Here is a 21,091-nt window from a genome sequence, read left to right as displayed (position 1 = left end):
TAGATTTAAGGACTATTTAAGTAAACTGAGAACAAGAATAGAACTCTAAGCTCCATGAGGCAAGGGTTTGTCTGTTTTGTCCACTGGTATATTCCATGTATCCAGAACATGCTCGTAACTGGTAGCCATTTAATAAATATTTTTAGGATAAATGAAAACTAAGAAATGAATGCAGATTCTGACTGCAAGATGCACTCCCCTCCCGGCTTTATTTCTTCACTGTTGAAGAATAAGGACCATATCTTAAAACATGTCTCTCAGAGGCCTCTCCAACCTGACCCTAACTCTACCTATCCTGTGAACACACCGTACTCATTTCCTAATCTTATGCCTTTACTCACACCACTTACCTGATGTGAATCCCACCCATTTCCCCATTCTTCCCTGACATCTCATGCTCTTTAGAACCCTAAAGAAGTTTATTACTCCACCATCTTACTAAATACCAAGTCCTTAAATGTTATCTCATGCTGGGAACGATTGCTCCCTAAGCACAGGTGCTGTTCCAACTGTCAGACTTTAAGCTCTCAGAGCACAGAGCTCAAGTCTTACCATCCCTGGCTACACTGCTTGACTGGCCTCCTGGTGACTGGCTCAGCAGCAGCTCCCTGCAGTGAGGAACAAGATGAGTCGCTGCATTTACTAGTTGTGTGACTATGGCAAGTTACTTCTCTCTGTCGTGCACGTCTTCATATACAAATTGGAAGATTATCCCTTACCTATGATGGCTACAGTAAGGGTTAGAGATCGTCTACATGGTACTTTACAAAGGGCGAGCGCTCAATAGGAACAGCAAATATTACTTTTCACTTTTCTTTCAAGATCCAGAGCAAACCCAGGCTTCATAGAGTCCCTGGCTGGAATTACCCCATGCCCACTGACTAAAGGTCTAGCAATCAGCATAACAGATAATAAGCTCTAGGAAGGTAGGGTGTGTATTCTTAACTCTTTTATTCTCCCCAAGTGATCCCAAAAGCACAGAGAAGACCCACCATGATTGCAGAACTGAAACTATTTCCACAGCTGAGTATATGCTATTGTTGTGTGGCAAATATACAGCACAGATCAAAATTAGAAGGGGATTTAAGTTTGATGGAAATTTAAATTTGACTGCCTCTTCTTTTTATAACATTTAATGTCTGCAGAATGAACTTAAAAGTGACAAATCTGAAACTAAAAAGAAGCCCTTTGAGGAGTCTGAAATGGCAATCAAATTTAAATCAGTGTAAGCTCAGATCAATATTTTAGAGCTACTTTACTTAAAGCACACTTGCACTGAACTCAAACTTTAAAAGAAAATCCTATTATTATTTCTAATTAAAAGCATTCCATCCTTTTAAAATACATGTTCTATGAAAGGCTGTATTTTAAGTTTATCCTTTCAACATATCCTCAATTTTGTCTCTCATTTCTTCCCCTCATTGACCCAATTCAGTAGTGTGTCTTCTCTCCCCCAGAACATTCTTACTCTCTATACATTCTAATTAAAATTTAAAATAGCACCCCACCAACTGTACGCTGAAATAGCACATCAAAGCAAATTCTTTCCTCTATTTTACACCTTCTGTGTCACACCTTCTCAAAAAGAAATGACTTTGAAAACATACCGATTCATCCTTCTTGCCCTCTCCAATACTTCAAACATATGCTCTTGAAATAAATCAAGCCGTCGGTAGCGGTTATTTTCAACATTCTTCCTAATTATGTCAAAAGTAAGAGGAGGTTTGTTTGGAAAGCTAGGATCCACAGCAGGAATTTCTGCTAAGGAATCACTGTAGCATCTTCCTTCATCATCCTGATGACTCATGACTGACACAAAAAGATTATGGATAAGCTCCTGAATCAGCAAGGTTACATTTGGGACATGCGAGTCCTCATCTCCTTCTAAGTCCCTCCGAGTTTCAAGCAGCACTTTGTGTAGGACAAGGGCATCTTTGTAGATCAAAGACTCGGGCTCATTGTATGTACAGGCATTGTTAAACATCATGACGAAGTCCTCAACCATGGAGTCTATATCTTGGTATTTGTTGGCCATCATGTGACTTCGAATTTTTTCCATGTCCATGGGCTTTTTAATGGTCAAATAGTAGTCAGGCAGCTCGGATCTGGAGGGAAGCCTCAGAAATATGGCACTGAGGCGGCGACCCCTCTTATCAGTATAGTTCTTTACAGCTTCATAGACTTCATTTAGTTTCTGCTGCATTGGAGTCATGTATTTTGATTTTTTAGGAGAAATACCACTCTTCCTACCTAAAGAAAAAGACTTAAGGTTAAATGAATAAAATAAAACAAATGAACCTAAATTTGTATAAAGTTGGTAGCATAACCCAAGGAAGGAATTATTTCAAGTGATGTATAAAACACAGTAATTAGCATTTTTCTAGTGAAATATATCCCATCAACAAAGAAAGAACTAGAAAAACAAACTATTTTCAGTACTCATATTTTTGGCGGAAAAGAAAGTACTGTTATGTTGAGATAGTTGTGAATAAGGCAGAATAAAGGAAATGAGCAGTTTTGTGACAGTCTAATTCCATCTCCTACGGTATCCTTGAGAACTGAGATTTTCATCAAGGAAAAAAAAGAGATAAAGACATTAAAACAGAGGACAATGAATAAAAACTTTGTGGCCTGGAATCTCAATTGAGAGTATCGATATGAATTTATGGTGCATTTTCTCTTTAAATATAAAATACAAAATTTCTTAGCTCTGTCCACTGAAAATTCTAGAAACAGTGACCAACCTAGTTGCAGTATACCCCTAAATAATTCTGACTATATTTTTAGAATACTGATTTCAAAAACTAATGTTATTAGCTCTTTTGCAAATGGTTGATTCCTACTCTACACAAGATCAGTTTGCTGTATCTTGAGACGCTAGACAGTAAAAGTCTATCAACGACTTCTTACTATGGCCAGCTCAAAAGGCCACAGCAGCCAACCTGGGACAACATTAAATATCAACAAGAACCATAATTGCAATGGGTTAAAACTCAGGAATATGTTTAAATCTAGTAGTCCTTAATGATAAAAACAAACAATGGGGTAGATATTGCAGGATTTTAGTAAGCCAATGCATTATCTTGTCTGTATTTCATTACTTTGAAAACTGGTAAATGAAAAGGGAAATCTAGCTTTTATCCTTTCAAAAACCAAAACAATACATACAAACAAAAAAACCATCCACTGGGTAACCAAATACGGATGAGGCAGCTTTTCTACATAGAAGTATTCCAGTTAGTAACTGAACAAGCAGTGATAAAATTAAACTAGTACTACTTTACATCTCTTCAATCAATTTATGTAGCAAGCATCAATAGCTATTACCATAATTTAAAGAAACAACCAGATATTACATGCCACCTGACGGAAGACTATATTACCTCTTACGTCAGTTTCTGTGCCAAAGTGAGGGGAGAATCAAATTTAAAATCTAGGTCTGATCAACTACCAATTTATAGGAAATACAAAGGAACACGTGAATACTGCAGCAAAGGGATACAATTACCAAAACCTAGACTGTGGGAAACTACAGTACAAACCCAATTTCTTCAACAAACTGCAAGACAAAAAGGAAGAGATGGAGAACTCACAGACTAAGAGAACTATCAATCAAATGCAACATGTGGACCTTACTCAACAAGTTGAAACTGCATCTAATCAAGCCATTGAAGTTAATGTCCATTTGAAAGAAATAAGGAAAAAGTTAACTGACATCCTAAGGAGGACTGTACAAGGAAGTGACCAGGTTTCTAGAATCAACAGCAGGAGGATGAAAAAAAGGAGGAGGACTGCTCTGAATTATGAGTTTAAGTAAAACAATCAAATGCAATACACAGAACTTAACTAGATCCTGCCTGGAAGAAACCAATTGTAAAAATATATTTGTGAGACAATCAGTAAAATTTGAAAATTTATCAGGTATTAGAGGAAACCAAGAAATTCCTAATTTTGTAATGTGTGACAATGATGTCATGATTATTTAAGAAACTATCTGCATATTTTAAAGATGCATACTGAACTATGTAGAAATAAAATGACATGACTGGATGTGTCTTATAATTCAGAATAAAGAAAAAAGAAGGGCAAAAGGGAATACAGGAAGTAAGTATGGCACAATCTTGATAAATGCTGAGTAATAGGTATAGAGAGTGATTCATTGTACTTTTCTTTACATCTGTGTATGCTGCTGGCGCTAAGTCGCTTCAGTCATGTCCAACTCTGTGCGACGACATGGACTGCATGGCTTCTCCGTCCATGGGATTCTCCAGGCAAGAACACTGGAGTGGGTTGCCATTTCCTTCTCCAATGCATGAAAGTGGAAAGTGAAAGTGAAGTCGCTCAGTCGTGTCTGACTCTTAGCGACCCCATGGACTGCAGCCTACCAGGCTCCTCCATCCATGGGATTTTCCGGGCAACAGTACTGGAGTGGGGTGCCATTGCCTTGAGCTTTTCATAATGTAACATTGAGAAATGAAAAGAAAATTAACATTGCATGGTAAAATCTCCTCTCCCTGAACTTTAAAAAATATATATACGTGCATTTATATATATTTAGTTCTATATTTACTATTAACTAAACAGTAACTAATACAGTTACTATTAAAGTATCTGTCATTAGTTTAACTTATATAGTTAATTTTAGTTTTAAAAGATATTATGTCCCTATAAATTAGGAGACTTTCATTCCTGCAAGTGAAAAATTAGAAGGTTTTCATTTCTGTATGCTTTTATAATTACATGAAAAAATAAATAAGTAGCTTAACAAAAAGGAATGATCACTTAAGCAATAAATCATACCCCAAACTACTGCAAATTCAGTTTAGTCATTCCATGTAAAGAAATTAAAATTTGTTCTTTCCATTTTAGCAAATACGGCTCTAAAGAATATTTGACACCACCATCATTTGCTTGGTATTTATTTATATATTTTAAATAAGGCAGACACCTGTTCTTTAGCCCACTGGTACTAATTATTTTTGCTTTCTTTCTTCTCTTTACAGTTTTCTTTTTTTTGGATGTGGACCATCTTTAAAGCCTTTACAGAATTTGTTGCAATACTACTTCTGTTTTATGGGGGTTTTTTTGTTTTTGTTTTTTTTGGCTGCTTGGGGGTCCCAGCTCTTCAACCAGGATCAAACCCTAACCCCTGCACTGGAAGGCAAAGTCCTAACCAATAGACTGCCAGTGAAGTCCCTCTCACGGTTTTTAACATAACAACCATTCACAGCCCACACTCAACAGACAGCCGAGTTAACTTACAGTACAGTAACTAGACATCTCTAACCTCTCAAATTCTGTCTAGGAGGGACTCACTTTTAATTCCAGTAACTTAGCAAACAGACCGAAAAACAGGAAGAAAATTAAAACCTGCTCCTATACTTTTTCCAGGCATCACATGTAGAAAAAGTATCTATTCTCACTATTTAACATTTATAAAATGTCCACCGCATTCAAAAAAAGTAAACAAAACCTTTTGACGTAATATTCTTCTATTCCTCATGCGCTTTTATGTTTACTTAAAATACAGAAGAGAGTACTTGAGAGAAACCAAGAAACTCTGTGCTGGAGTGCAAATTCAATTACATTCACCAATTAATGAAATATTTCAGTAAATCAGGAAACAGCAACCCACTCCAGTATTCTTGCGTGGAGAATCTCATGGACAGAGGAGCCTGGCAGGCTACAGTCCATGGGGTCACAACAGTCAGACACAACTTAGCAACTAAACCAACCAACCCATACTTGACAGACTGAACTGAACCACGAAGTGTGAGGCTGCCTTACTCAGCTTGAGTTTGGGAGATGCCATGTCATCATCATCAGGCAGTGGGCCCAGCTCTTTCCTTTTATCCTTGAGTAACTTCTCCAGGATGTGTGCATCGTTGTACACCTATATTCAATTACAAATATAATTAAAATTATTTTCTAAGAAGCTTTCTATTAAAGTATAATATGTATCCATAAAGAAGTTTTAAAACACAGGTTAGGACAGTTGAGAACTAAAGAAATAAAGCCTGAGACCACAACAGAGCAACAAATCACATCTCTGTGGGGTGGGTCTTGGTTCATTGTTTAAAGCTTTCCAGTATTTCTAATGTGCACCCATGCCAGCTGAAGTTTGAGAACTACTGTAGTAGAATCACTACAAGTTTCTGCAGAAGTTCTGAAACATATTTACATGTGCTGTTTCTTCATAAATCTCTCTTACACTGGACCCTCTAGGTAGCAGACTGAGCTCAATGGAAAGTAAAAATACATGATAGCTGGAGAAAAACATCTCAAATATTATTAAAAGAGATTTAATATCAGTGTGCATTCATAGCCTGGAATCTGATTTGTGAAAAGCAATAATCTCTGCTTAGTCTCTCTCTCTCTCTCTCTCTCTCTCTCTCTCTCTCTCTCTCTCTCTCTCTCTGAAGACTGAGCCAAGGGTGATAATATATAGCCATGGACAAAGTTACTCACCCAATGGCTTGGCCCCCACAGTTGCCTCCTCCCACCCCAGTCCAAAGGCTCTCCTCCCTGAATACCACCAGAGTAGAGGGACTGAGGGAGTAAATGACCTCTCTTCTTTGGCAACCTCTCCTAAGGGTGGCTTTTTTCTCCACTGGTGGCAGACAAGTGGCACATTACCCAATGACACTGAGGACAGTATAAACCCCTATCACAGAAGAGAACCACTTCTCTGATTACAAGCACCCTCAGCACCTACTTTATTTTATATTCAAATGCAATAACATAAGAATGGAAATATAAATGATTTGAAAATGTACTTTCATTTCTGGGAAACTTAGAGTAGACAGAGAAAACTCAGAAAGGATCTATGGACCCCCAAACCATGTTCACTGCAGCATGTTTACAATGGCCAAGATACGGAAACAACCTAAGTGTTCACGAAAGAGTGACTGGATAAAGAAAATGTCACAGACAGGAATATCATTCAGCCATAAAAAGAATGAAATCCTGCCATTTGCGACAAGATGAAAGACAAATCCTAAAGGCATTATGCTAAATGAAATAAGGTGAGACAGAGAAATACAAATACTATATGATCTCACCTCTAAGGAAACTAAAATACCATTCCTCGGCCCCCCAAAAATCTCAAGCTCATAGATACAGAGAATAGACTGGTGGCTGCCAGAGGACAGGCAAGATGAGTAAAGGGGTCAAAAGGCACAAACTCCAGTTATAAAGTAAGTAAGCCACGGGGACGCAATGTTCAGCATGGCAGCCATACTTAGTAACACCATACTGTATATTTGCAAGATGCTAAGACAGTAGATCTTCCAAGAAGGCAATGGCACCCCACTCCAGTACTCTTGCCTGGAAAGTCCCATGGACAGAGGGGCCTGTTGGGCTGCAGTCCATGGGGTTGCTAAGAGTCGGACACGACTGAGGGACTTCACTTTCACTTTTCACTTTCATGCATTGGAGAAGGAAATGGCAACCCACTCCAGTGTTCTTGCCTGGAGAATCCCAGGGACGGGGGAGCCTAGTGGGCTGCCGTCTATGGGGTCGCACAGAGTTGGGACACGACTGAAGCGACTTAGCAGCAGCCAAGACAGTAGATCTTACAAGTTCTCATCACAAGAAAAAAATTGTTAACTGCATATGGTGATGGATGTTAACTAGACTTAATGTGATCATTTTCTAATATATACAAATATTCAATCACTATGCTGTACCCCTGAAACGCATGTCACTTATACTTCAATTTATTAATAAAAAATAAAGTAGATAACGGATACTGAGTAGAAAATATATGAAAGGAAGACTATATCATAGCTTTACTGATGAAGAACTGAAAATCAAGATGCTTCCTAACAAAATCAATTATATAAAGGTGTATTATTGAAAATATCCTAATATTTAGATTACTCTTGTTGTTTTTCAGGTGCTTATTTGTGTCCAACTCTTTAGTGACCCCATGGACTGCAGCACACCAGGTTTCCCTGTCCTTCACCATCTCCCAGAGTTTGCTCAAACTCATGTCCATTGAGTTGGTGATGCCATCCAACCATCTCATCCTCTGTCGTCCCCTTTTCCTCCTGCCTTCAATCTTTCCCATCACTAGGGTCTTTTCTAATGAGTCAGTTCTTCCCATCAGGTGGCCAAAGTACTGGAGCTTCAGCTTCAGCATCAGTCCTTCCAATGAATGCCTAGGATTGATTTCTTTTAGGATTGATTGGTTTGATCTCTTCACATCCAAGGGACTCTCAAGAGTCTTCTCCAACACCACAGTTCAAAAGCATCAATTCTTTGGCACTCAGCTTTCTTTATGGTCCAATTCTCACATTTTTACATGACTACTAGAAAAATCACAGCTTTGACTATACAGACCTTTGTCAGCAAAGTAATGTGTCTGCTTTTTAATATGCTGTATAGGTTGGTCATAGCTTTTCTTCCAAGGAGCAAGCATCTTTCAATTTCACGGCTGCAGTCACCACCTGCAGTGATTTTGGAGCCCAAGAAAATAAAGTGTGCCACTGTTTCCATTGTTTCCCCATCTATCTGCCATGAAGTGAGGGGACCAGATGCCAGGATCTTCGTTTTTTGAATGGTGAGTTTTAAGCCAGTTTTTTCACTCTCTTCTTTCACCTTTATCTAGAGGCTCTTCGGTTCCTTTTCACTTTCTGCCGTAAGGGTGGTAATCATCTACACATCTGAGGTTACTAATATTTCTCCTGGCAATCTGGATTCTAGCTTCTGCTTCATCCAGCCCAACATTTCACATGATGTACTCTGAACATAAGTTATTATAAAAGGTGACAATATACAGCCTTGATGCACTCCTTTCCCAATATGGAACCAGTCTGTTGTTCCATGTTTGGTTCTAACTGTTGCTTTTGACCTGAATACAGGTTTCTCAGGAGGCAGCTAAGGCGGTCTGGTATTCCCATCTCTTTAGGAATTTTCCAGTCTATTGTGATCCACACAGTGAAAGGCTTCAGTGTAGTCAATGAAGCAGAAGATGTTTTTCTGGAATTCTCTTGCTTTTTCTATAATCCAATGGATGTAGGCAATTTGATCTCTGGTTCCTCTGCCTTTTCTAAATCCAGCTTGAGTATCTGGAAGTTCTCAGTTCATGTACTATTGAAGCCTGGCTTGGAGAATTTTGAGCATTACTTTGCAAGCATGTGAGATGAGTGCAATTGTGTGGTAGTCTGAACATTCTTTGGGATTGCCTTTCTTTGGGATTGGAATGAAAACTGACCTTTTCCAGTCCTATGGCCACTGCTGAGTTTCCAAATTTGCTGGCATATGGAGTGTAGCACTTTTAATAGCATTATCTTTTAGGATTTGAAATAGCTCAATTGGAATTCCATCACCTCCATTATCTTTGTTTGTAGTGATGCTTCCTAAGGCCCACTTGACTTCACACTCCAGGATGTCTGGCTCTAGGTGAGTGATCACACCATCGTGGTTATCTGGGTCATGAAGACCTCTTTTGTACAGTTCTTCTGTGTGTTCTTGCCATCTCTTCTTAATATCTTCTGCTTCTGTTAGGTCCACATCGTCTTTTATTGTGCCCATCCTTGCACAAAATATTCCCTTAGTATCTCTCATTTTCTTGAAGAGATCTCTAGTCTTTCCCATTCTATTTATCTAATTATATCATTTTATGGACTATCCCTAGAGCAGTATGGCAACTGAGGATAGCAGTAACAATAATGATGAAAGATTTTCATGTCCTTGGCTTTCATTTGAGTGTTTGAATACCAGGCGCTATGTAACATTTTCTGTCAACATGAGCTCATTCTAATCCCACAACAACCTTAATGCAAGTACTATTATTAACCCCATTTTACATATGAGGCTCAGAAAAGATGAGTTACTTACACAGGGATTAGCAAGATAGGACTCAAATCTAAGATGTCAGATTATAGCTGACAGTTTGAATCCATGGAATCCGTGGATTCAGACAGTCAACTGTAATGACATTTCAAACAAGAGACTTGAGACTCTATGGATTTTGGTGCTGCAGGGGTCCGGGAAGCCCTGGAACCAATCCCCTCCCACAAGGCAATGAGGGGTAACTGTACAGGGTATAAAGTTTTAACCTTTACAATGTCCTGCCTCTAATTTTAAACAATTAAGGAAAGACAAAATATTAAGCTAGTCATTGAGAAGAATCATTGCAGTTGGGCGTCTGTCAGGATCCCCACGTGCCCTTACCTGGGAGCCCTCCTCGTTGTAGTGCCTGGCGTTCCGGAACATCAGCTTCATGTCCTCTATCATTCCCTCCTCCCCCGCATATTTGTCATTGCGGATGTTATGCTCAATTATTTTCAAGTCCATTGGCTCCAAGATGATTTTATAATAATCAGGATAGTCCTTTTTGGATGGTTTAACCATAAACAGATCACAAAGTCTTCTGCCTGAGCCTGGCTCACGAGCTTCGAGAACAACATTGAATAAGATTTTCATTCGCTGCTTTCTTATGTTCTTTTTACTGTTGGAAGTGAGAAAGGGGAAAAATGAGAACGGGTGTAGTTTTCTTGATAGAAGAATGAATATGAAATAAAACAAATTAATCTTGTGGATAGGTGCTTCATAATGATTATAATTTATTTATTATATATGGCACAAACACAGTAAACATGCTGGAAGCTATAAGCAAATATTAGGAAATTTTCCAAAATAGTTAAAACACAGTGACTCTGGCAGGAGTACCTAAGAACACCAGACAAACCTGTTTAGAATATTTATGAAATGCAATGCTTGAAAAAAGTATTATCTAACACCAAAGAAAATGAAATTCTATTATCAATTTTTTGAAGAACAGAGCTAAAGTGGAATAAAACTGCTGATTCCCTACTGTTACCAACAGTTCTCCCTTAAACACACACACACACACACACAAAGAGAAGTGTTCCATCTCCTAAGACAATCACTCCTGAACACCTGTATTTCCTGGTTACCAGAAAAAAAGGGATGCTGTCTGACAGACTAGTATCTCTATAGTGTGTACAAATGTCTCAGGCATTTCTCCTATCATGGTCAGTTCCTTCTCCCTCCCTCATTATTCCACAATCCCAGCCTTGCTTAAAGAATAAATGGTCTGTGGTTCACCTAAGCTCCCGAGTAAATTTTCATCCTTGAGTATGAATCCCTGTCTTGTCCAAATTCCCCCAATGAGATGTTATACTAGGAAACAGATGTCCTAGTAATATAGGACAAAGTACAAGGGACTACAGATTAGAATCTGAGTTACAAAAAGGCGTAAGAGAACATATGGGCTAGCCTCCTAATTATTGAGGAAACTGGCTCAGAGAAGTTAAATGACTTGCCCAAGGTGAGATGTCCAATGAATTATTAGAATTATTGGAATGAATGAATGATTAGAAGAGATGATCTTCCAATATGATTTCTGGCCCACTGTTTATATGACCTCAGGACACAGATATCTAAGACTGGCCAGACCTGAACTTGCAAACCATCAGTCTCTGAGGTAGGTAATAAAAATAAATAACCCATGACTTACTTTCTATTCAACACTTATTAAAAGGGCACAGTGTCGCATTTGGAGGTAAATATTTCCTATCCAGTCCCTATCTTACAAATGGAAGGGAGTTCATTACTGAAGCAAACTATGTGGCCAAATGGCTCTCCTATTCCAGTCCTCTGGCCACTCAATCTACTTCTGGGTCATAAAGAAGACAAAGGCCAGATATTTTCTCCATGAGGTTCAATATGCTTTAAAAAAAAAAAAAAGAAAACTCAAATAAAGGATAACAGATGAGAAAATAAATAAATCCTCTATGTAAAGATTTTAAAAGTCTCAAAAACGCCCGTCTTCCTAACATCACAGAGCACAAGGCAACCTGAAAGTGATCCAGTTAGGAGACACAAAGGCCATTGCCTAGAGCTGGGAGCATCCTTGTCACCTGTGTCTTCACTCGGGACTGCTCATTTCCACTGGTGGCTCTGGAATCATTCCTGTCATATCCCCACTCAGTATTTTGGTGTCTATGTCAAGTAAGTGATTGTTTGATGACAGCGATCTAGGTGAAGTTTCATCTAATGCTAACTATTTCTCCAAACAGGCATCCCCAGATGATGATGAGAGGGGAACAACTCTGTCAGTTCAGGACTTCAGCAAGTGAATAATGGAAGGGGAAGGCAGGACAAAGCTCCAGCATCGCAGAGCTCCGCACAAGTGGGCAGAGACTGGATGTCCTTAGCCTTCAAGAAGCCTCTAAAGAAAAAACCTCAGAACTTGGATTTGATATCACAGAATTTGATAACTGCTCTAATAGTTGACATTTACTGTTTTAGGACTTTTAACACTAATGGTATGCCTTACTAATAAGCATACAACTCCAGTTGTATGATTCACTTTAAGAGAGTGATGTGTAACTGGTTTCCAGCCTCAAAGGCAAGCAAAATTTTTGTTCTTAGGGTCACACAATCTTCTCTGAACTAATCCAGCTTTGTTATTTTGTTTACATTTTTCCAGATCCTTATATTGCCTTTGAAACCAAGAACCACTGGCCTATTACTTTCAATCTAACTGCCAGAAAAAACTCAGAGCTAAACTTCATATTCTTCCTAACTGTATTAGCTTGAGTGGCTGGTATATTTGCTTTATCCTTTTCCAATATGATGCTGAATCTTATTATGTTCACACTTCTGAAAGTAACTTCAAACACTTTTGAAATGACATAAACTCTACATTACAAAAAGACAGCGACCGTATCACCCTATCTGATGCTTCCTGTTTACTGTTTTCAAATGCCACGGCCCCTTGATTTTTAATTCATCTCAGAACCCCTCTATTCGTCCTACTTCTTTCCTCCCTCAGACTATTAGCTGTAAACAGTTCACTCTTCCCTATTTTGGGAAAGGTGCATAATTAAATCCCAGACCTGGTAACTAGCACACTCATTCTTTTTTAATCTGGACCTCTGAACATACTTAGGTTAAAAAAACCTTAAGAGAGTTCCAAACCAGGGTTGTCATTATGCACTTAAGGGTGTCATACTGAAGAGGATGTCCATTCAGATCACAAATGCTATTATATTAAACATACAATTTTAGAAGTTTATGGTCTTGTTAGCACTACGGTCTTGTGCTAACAAAGTCATTATATTACAGCAATTTTCCAATAAATGAACGTTAAGTGTCTTGAGAAGTGGGTACTTTTTCTAACTTGCAGAAAGATCATGAGTTAGTAGAGGCTTCACTCTAAATCCCTGATTTTCCAAGACCACCACCTTACCATCCTTTTGACCCCCAAACTCAGCCTAAAACATTGGAATCAATGTCACTTTTTGCTTCTCTTAGTTTATCACCAAGTCCTAGTGGACCTTCACAGCCCTTCGAGATCTGATCTTCCCTTTTTCATGCCATGGTGTTAGTCCTAACCTTCATAGTTTGTGGCTGACCACTTTCTTAAATCTTATCATCATTTTTACTATGAAGCTATTATTTAGTACATGTTTGTATTTAATATACACACAAGATTCTATTTACAGTTACAGATAACTCTTCTACCACATGCCAGGGACTGTGCTAAGCACTTATCATTTAATCCTCAAACTCTAAGAACCAAGTACAATTATTACCCCAATTTTGGAGATGTAGACACAGAGGCTTGGAGACTTAAGTGAATACCTAAGGCTGTAATCAGAACTGAGACTTGAATCAGCGATAGTCACCAGGCTGCTTTTATCATACAAGTAAATGACAAAAAGCCAGCCCTTACCAAGGGCCTCTAATCATAGTCAACCCAGCTCACAGGCTTCAAGGTCTCCTGGCCTCTACCTCCCTGGCCCTAGATTTCTAATAGTGCCTGCTGTGAAGTTAAGTAAACCCAAAGGTTCCTTCTTTTACAAGGCTTTAATATTTCATCTTCAAGGAGCAAAATCTTTTTATTCATCTTAATGACTTTCCCAGTCTAATAACATCTGACTAAAAACAAAATGAAATCTATCATGTCTTGATGTCAACAGGAAATACCTCCAGAAAATAATCAGAGCTACATTCAGTGAGTATTCAGGCCCAGTTCTGTGGTTTCAGGCATATTAAGCAATCAGGTCCTCACAGAAATCCTATGTAGGTTTTTGTCATCAACTCTTTTTTCAGATGAGGAAACTGTGATGAGGTTCAAATCACAGAGCTAATAAGAACTGGGATTTGAAACCGGGCAGTCAGGGTCCAGAGTATGGGGTTACAACAGTACTCCACACTTCTGTTTCTTCTTCTACTCAGAACCAAGTGCCACATACTATGAGTCATGTAAAAGAAATACCAATCCATGGTCTTTTTCTTAAATTTACCAATTAAGAAAACTTTTCTTAAGGAAAACAGTAGGAAGAAGATACTAATACAGTAAGTAATTGTATAGAGTGGACTACGTATGGTAGCAAATGTAGATAACTTCAAACATCTAACTTTCAAAGAAAAGCATAATAGGGAAATCACATTTCCGAAAGCTACTTGGGCAATCACACACTTCCATACAACTATACAACTGTGAGCATCACACGGTTTTGTTTAAACCTGCCTCATTTCCCGGTCAGTAAATTCCTGGAAGGTAGAGAGGATGACTCAACTTTTCCTTTATGACCTGTAAGAGGACAGTCTGGTGTTCTGCAAGCAACTGACACTCCATGAATGCCAGATGGCAGAGGCAAAAATAAAGGCACCATAAGATGATTACTAGGACTACATATGGCAACCGAAGGGCTGTTTTTAAAATCATAAGTAACATGCAAAAGAATGGATGGCTTTAAAGAAATAAAACACAAACAAGACCAGAGACTAAAGAAATGTATTCATGCTCAAGAAGCACTAACCCAATGCACTGGCACCATCACAGACTGGTATCACTTGGATTATCAACACTGATTCTGATCCCTCCACCATCCCCAGTCTATAAGAGACATTCCTGAAAAGAAATCCGTACCCGCCAGCCCCTGGACACAACCAATGCCACCAAAGTCTCAGCCTCTCTACCTCTGCTGCAGAAGCACAGCCTCAATGACTGGTGCAGGCGCTTGCTGCCCCGGGCAAAGCTGGCGACAAAGTAAGGGTCCTGACTATATCTAGGCTAATTCTCAGTTAATTTTACTAACTATACTCCTAAACTATACTGTTTTCTTTATTCATAAGATAAACTGGCATCCAAATAAAAACCATTATTTCACATGCTTAAGACTGCACTTTTCACCTAATCAGTGCTGACCATGCCACAGAAGTTACACTTTAAAAAAACATGTTTATGCATAAAAAAGGACTGCACACCTGGAGAGCCTCCTGAGACCCAACATCTCACTGTCAAGAGTGCTCCTGGGAAAGCAGAAACAAACATTACATGTGAAGAGAAACAAAACAAGCAACATTGGAGGTCATGTATAAACCAAATATGGTTGAGAAAAAAGAGGATCATTTAATCCAAAGGATAAAAGGTTTTAAGAATACCTGGAACATTTCAACATGGAAGACAGAAGGTGGACTTTAGGGTAGAGGCGTTGGGGAGAAGGTATTCCCAGAATGAAGAGAACATACCCGCAGTAATTTTTTTCATAATCTTTGATACGAAAAAAATAAGGCAAAGACAGAACCGTATTCAATACTTCAGAGTCAAGTCAAGTAGTATTTGGAAAACTTGGCCCTGCCTTCTCTGGATATGCTTAACTTATCCTACTAGGCTGTCATGTTTACCTGAGTTCTGGAGGAGTCCCTTTCTTATTACCAAAGCCTCTCAACATAGCTACCTTCTAAAAGGCTGTTAGGTATTTCCTTTGTCACAGTCCAAAGTAAAGGACTTGCTTCTCTCAGCCTCCTCGTGTATGCTCATGCCTGTATTTCAAACCCAAATGTGTTCTTTTACTGCTTTAGCTATGATTTATATTTGCTCTTCTCTTACTTGTATTTTTCACTTCATTAAACAAAATACTTCCTAGAAAACCTGTGCATGAAAAGCCTTTTTCTCTAAAGTGGGATCTTATTATTTTAAGAACATAATGCTTAGCTTTTTTTTTTATGGGAAATTTTAATTAGAGTAATAACTTTCATTTCATCTACTTGGGTTGTCCCACAAAGTACAAGCCATAGAGATTTTTTAAAGATCTGGCCTGGGCTAATGCTTCCCTGGAACTGTTTTCTTAACACTCAACTAGTTTAAGATCTCTCTTGTCATTCAGTGTTGGCACTAATTGTACCATCACTTTTGCCTCCATTACCTTCTTTTGCCTGAGAAGTTTTTATCTTTGATTGGTGACTGATCTGGAAAACACAGGTGATGCTGTAGTAGTAATATAATTACACTCAAAGATGTTCTTGATTTGATGTCTCTGATCTGGTCTCACATTTTTCCTCCATTGTCCTTGGTATAACAAGGAATTAAGAACTTGGAAGGATGAAATTCATAGTAATGGAGTAGACTCCATTACTCCAGTAATGGAGGAGACTCACACCTCAGGGCACACCAATCAATTTAGTTACCTTGGCATAGCATAGCAAAGTTATTTTCATTGCTAAAAAACACTTCCCAAATGCTATTTACAGGGAAAGACAAGATAGCTTCCTTTTTCTAAACCATTTTTAAAAAATTCTCTGGTGTCAGTGGATCTACAATATATGAACAGAACTGCATTAATAGTTACTAATGACTTCATTCAATTTTCAATCTGTCAGGCCCTGCTATTAGTGATGAACTTATTCTTTGTTTAAGGTTTCCTCCCTGCTATCACAAAGATGGTGAGACAGTTAAGGCTCAGGAAGAATACGGTGTTCCACAAAGATCAAGTCAGAGAAACTCCATGTGGGAGGCGCAGACTAAAGAGATGGTCTTGCATGATTTCTTTATAGGACTCCAGCTTCAGAATCTCACAGTAAGGTCCCCTTCCATAAAACCCATGAGAAAAAGGAAGGGTTAGGGAAGTTCAGAGAAAGATTAGAAAGAAAAGAAAAACAAATATCTAGCTTAACCTGTTATGAACTACAAGAAGTTGTAACTTGGTGCTTTATATGACATCCTTAAAACAGCAAATAAAGATCAGATTAACAAGAGAAAACAAAGGGGTAAGAATAATGACTGATTTTTCTTTTTAAATCGCCACATAGAAATTACCTAGATTTAAAGGGCTTCTTACAATGCCACATTAAAACAAAATAACCTGGACAGCAAAAAGAATAACAGGTTTTACCAGGCCATATAAGTAATTATTTTTAAATATGTTATCTAAAAACAAGATGTTACCAAGGAAACACTAATCATGCAATTAACAAATGAATTTTTAAATGTTATAAAGTATTTAAATTTTATAATTCATACTTGAAAGCTTACAGAAACAATTTTCTGCACTTAAATCTGAAACAAAACAGAAACTGAGACAATGTCTCCAGTTATATGAAGAATATATACCTTTTTCTTTTGGCACTACCAGTATCAGAGGTGGCTGAAGAAATCATGCTGTCTCCATCCTCAATGTCGTCTCTCCTAGCAAGCTCTTTCTTCTTTGCCTAAAACAGAAGAGACCCCAGGAGTCGAGCTCATTCTGCTGACCACTTCTAGAATATATGAATATTAAAGAGCTAGCCACATCAGATTCAAGCAGAAAGATACAACCACACGTAGAATACTCAAAATCAAAAAGAAGTCATTAAACATTTTCAATAACCCAATTTAACAAAAGTTTGCATGACAGAAAAATAGGTTAAAAAAAAATGGATCCAGAGAGTTGAGGAATCAACTCTAGCTAAACTGAATTTAAGACTCCGAAGGACACCAACTCGTTCAAAGCACTGAGACAAGCTGTCGGGGCATCCTGCTCTGGTGGCCGTATTTCAGTAAAGCCAAGTCAGAGCTAGCCTTTAGCACCCTTGCCTTAAGCAACAGTGTGACTAAGAAGAAGGCTTAAAGTGAGAGGTGAAATAAGATCTACTTTTCAATACATGCATTTTTAAAGACCTTCTGCCAGAGACAGCTAAAGTCCAATGACAGCAGACTTAGGGAATATACACAGAGTTCTGAAAACAAAATATTTAAATCCTCAACATGGATCACAGAGCTGACCATACAAAAATGGAGATTCTACAGGTGATATAAAACTGCTTTTGTTGTTCCTTGCTCTGAGATTCTCTTTCCAGGAAGATTCTACCAAAACTGACAGGTAGACACAATTTGTATTTCATATCTATGCCCTTTTTTCTCAAAACACTGAGATGACCCATGGCCTCAGATGCCCTCCAAGGTGTGCTCTTAGAAATAATTCAGTCAACTCATGGACACTGTACAATGATGAATTAGCCTAAAGATGACCCTTCTCCTAGAAGGGTCTACCTCAACAGAGACAGAGTCTAGAACCAAATAAATAAAATCTGAACACAGAATATCATCTGTGATTAGGGGGAATCATCCTCATAACCCTAAAATTACTCCCCAGGGACAAATCCCTGCTTCTTCCACTCACAAAGCTAACCCAGTCTAAACTATTATTTCTACTCTGCATAGTCCTGAAAGCTCTTAAAAAAATATTCAAAAAAAAAAAAAAAAAATCAGTATGTGTGGCTAAAATGAATGATATGACACTGCTGGAGGAAAATCACATATCTTAACACACTCAATTATACATACAAAAACTTAGCAAAACCAGGAAATTATACCTGCATGACTTGCTGCAGTTTCAGAACTCGCTTGTAGATGGCCGAGTTGGGAACATTATAGCGTTTGGCATTTTCAAACATTAAATTCAGATCACACTCCAAATGATCTAAAGTTTCATATTCTTGGTTTTTTAGCTTTGTTCTGTGAAAGACAAACACAGGGCTAGAACCTTCCATTTTGAATATGCAGAAACACCTTTCCTGAAAGTTCAGTGCAAAAATCTTGACAAATATTACAAGGTAGTTTACCAGTGATACTGACTAGAGGCCTGGAAGTAACAATTTCCAAATAAAGTGAAGGAGCAAAAGCACCACTATATTTAGACAACATGATAATTTAACTGAAAACCCAAAAGAATCAAACACGACAAGCAGCAATAAGAGAACCTAGTAAGGTGGTCAACTACAAAGCAAACATGTTAGCAAAACTCCTAAGGTAAAATCCTGGTATTGGCTACATGAAAACCCTGTTGTTGTTCAGTCGCTAAGTTGTGTCTGACTCTTTGCAACCCCATGGACTTGAGAACCCCAGCAGGCTTCTCTGTCCATGGGATTTCCCAGGCAAGAATACTAGAGCTGATTGCCACTTCCTCCTCCAGGGGAATCTTGCCAACTCAGGGATAGAACCTGCTGTCTGCTGCATTCATAGGTGGATTTTTTAGCACTGAGCCACCAGGGAAGCAATGGCACCCCACTCCAGTACTCTTGCCTGGAGAATCCCATGGACGGAGGAGCCTGGTGGGCTGCAGTCCATGGGGTCGCTAAGAGCTGGACACGAGTGAGCGACTTCACTTTCACGCAATGGAGAAGGAAATGGCAACCCACTCCCGTATTCTTGCCTGGAGAATCCCAGGGACAGAGGAGCCTGTTGGGCTGCCGTCTGTGGGGTCGCACAAAGTCAGACATGACTGATGCGACTTAGCAGCAGCACCAGGGAAGCCCTTACATGCAAACCCTAGGAAGAAATAAAAATCAGGGAGGTTTCAAGCTACTGTAATGAAGAATCATGGTGATCTACACATTTCAGAAAATAAGAGGTCATTCCTCTTGATGAGAGTTAAAGAAAAGAGAAAGTACTGGCAACCACACGAAGGAACATGTAGAATAAGAAACATTAAACTCCAGGGGAGTTGCATAAGGGAAATGAAGAGCAGTCCCTTTTTTGTGGGAGGGCGGGGGGCGGGGGGCGCGGTTCTGTGCTGTGCTGCTTGCGAGATCTTAGTTCCCCAACTATGAATTGAACCTGGCCTCACAATGAAAGTGCCCAGTCCTAACCACTGGACCACTAGGGAATACCCTGAAGAGCAGTCTTACGATGGTAAATGAGAGGCAGATTAATGTTAAGAGTCCTTTTGCTACTCTTCCTCCAACACAAACAATTGTAATTAATCCAATGGCTTAATACTGAGGTTTTCACGTACTTTAAGTCTTAAGAATTCTAACAGCTGTCTCAGGCATTTAGGCTATTACCAACACTAAGGCTATCGCAAGTCCCTGTACACTTGGTACAAAGTGAAGCATCACAGTCTGCCCTAACGCTATATAGATTTAGACAGGACAGACTTTTAAAGCTTGACTGAAGCACTTATCTGCTATCCATCAAAGTCACAAAAACAATATTAGGTAAAGAACCACATTATGTGTACAGCTTCACAGAATTAATGTAGACTCCACACTTTGCTCTTAGAATGACACATCATTCACTACACATGTAAAGTTTTACTTAAAATTTACTAAAATCATATATAGATTCCATGTAGTGCTTACAGAGATAAGAATGTTATAATAGAACATTTGATCCTCTGGGATGAAGCAAAAACAACAACAACAACAACAACAACTAAGCACATACTCAGCTCTCACTACCTGTGGCTAGCAACAAGAGTTTAAATTACAGCCTTGGACTTATTTATGCTAACTTCAAGGATAACGTGCTGGATATTCTCAATACCCACAAAGAACAATAGAGAACCTAAACTAGTATTAACAGATGACAATCTACAACAAATCTGCAGATATTTATCAGTCTGATATTAATCAAGGATGGGAGTGGGAAGGAAAGGGTAGAACAGGAAATAAAGCATGGGGATGACAAGCCCCAGCACAACGAAGATGGTCTATGCAGCCATGTTGTCGAGCTCCTCCCCACCCTTCCTTTTTTTTTGGCTTTTGATGATATTCCTCAACTATATTCCTTCTGCTAACACATCTTCCTCGGATTGTGCTGTGCAATACAGTGGTCACACATGTCTGTTTAAAGCAAAATAAAGTAAAACTTGAAATCTAGTTTCATTATGCCACATTTCAAGTTTTCGACAGTCACATGTCGAGTGGCTACCAGAGACAGTACAGATAAAGTAACATTTCATCATCACAGAAAGTGCTACTGCTCAGCACTGCTCAAGATTTCCCTGCTGCTCTGATGAAGAGCACAGTGAAAGGTGGTCCAGCTCCTATGGGGCACGACTGGCTC

The 21,091-nt window shown here is 38.8% G+C and overlaps 1 protein-coding gene across 43 annotated transcripts in view; it reads right to left on the bottom strand.

The window, feature by feature from the left end:
• Positions 1-21,091, bottom strand: part of PBRM1 (polybromo 1) — a 106,906-nt gene that overhangs the window by 44,090 nt on the left and 41,725 nt on the right. For 22 of the 43 annotated variants that reach the window (XM_061396739.1, XM_061396747.1, XM_061396729.1 and 19 more), the window contains 5 exons: positions 18,619-18,760; positions 17,378-17,475; positions 10,180-10,456; positions 5,788-5,893; positions 1,608-2,250 (listed from right to left, as the gene is read on the bottom strand). In XM_061396739.1, the coding sequence (XP_061252723.1) occupies positions 1,608-2,250; positions 5,788-5,893; positions 10,180-10,456; positions 17,378-17,475; positions 18,619-18,760 (1,266 nt within the window). Of the gene's footprint in view, positions 1-1,607; positions 2,251-5,787; positions 5,894-10,179; positions 10,457-15,252; positions 15,298-17,377; positions 17,476-18,618; positions 18,761-21,091 lie in introns of all 43 variants that reach the window. The other 21 variants (XM_061396724.1, XM_061396738.1, XM_061396722.1 and 18 more) reach the window with 1 other exon arrangement.

Source organism: Bos javanicus, chromosome 22, assembly GCF_032452875.1.
Source record: "Bos javanicus breed banteng chromosome 22, ARS-OSU_banteng_1.0, whole genome shotgun sequence".
Taxonomy (NCBI): Eukaryota; Metazoa; Chordata; class Mammalia; order Artiodactyla; family Bovidae; genus Bos; species Bos javanicus.
Note: the sequence above shows the minus strand (reverse complement) of the source record. Positions and strands in the feature narration are given on the sequence as shown.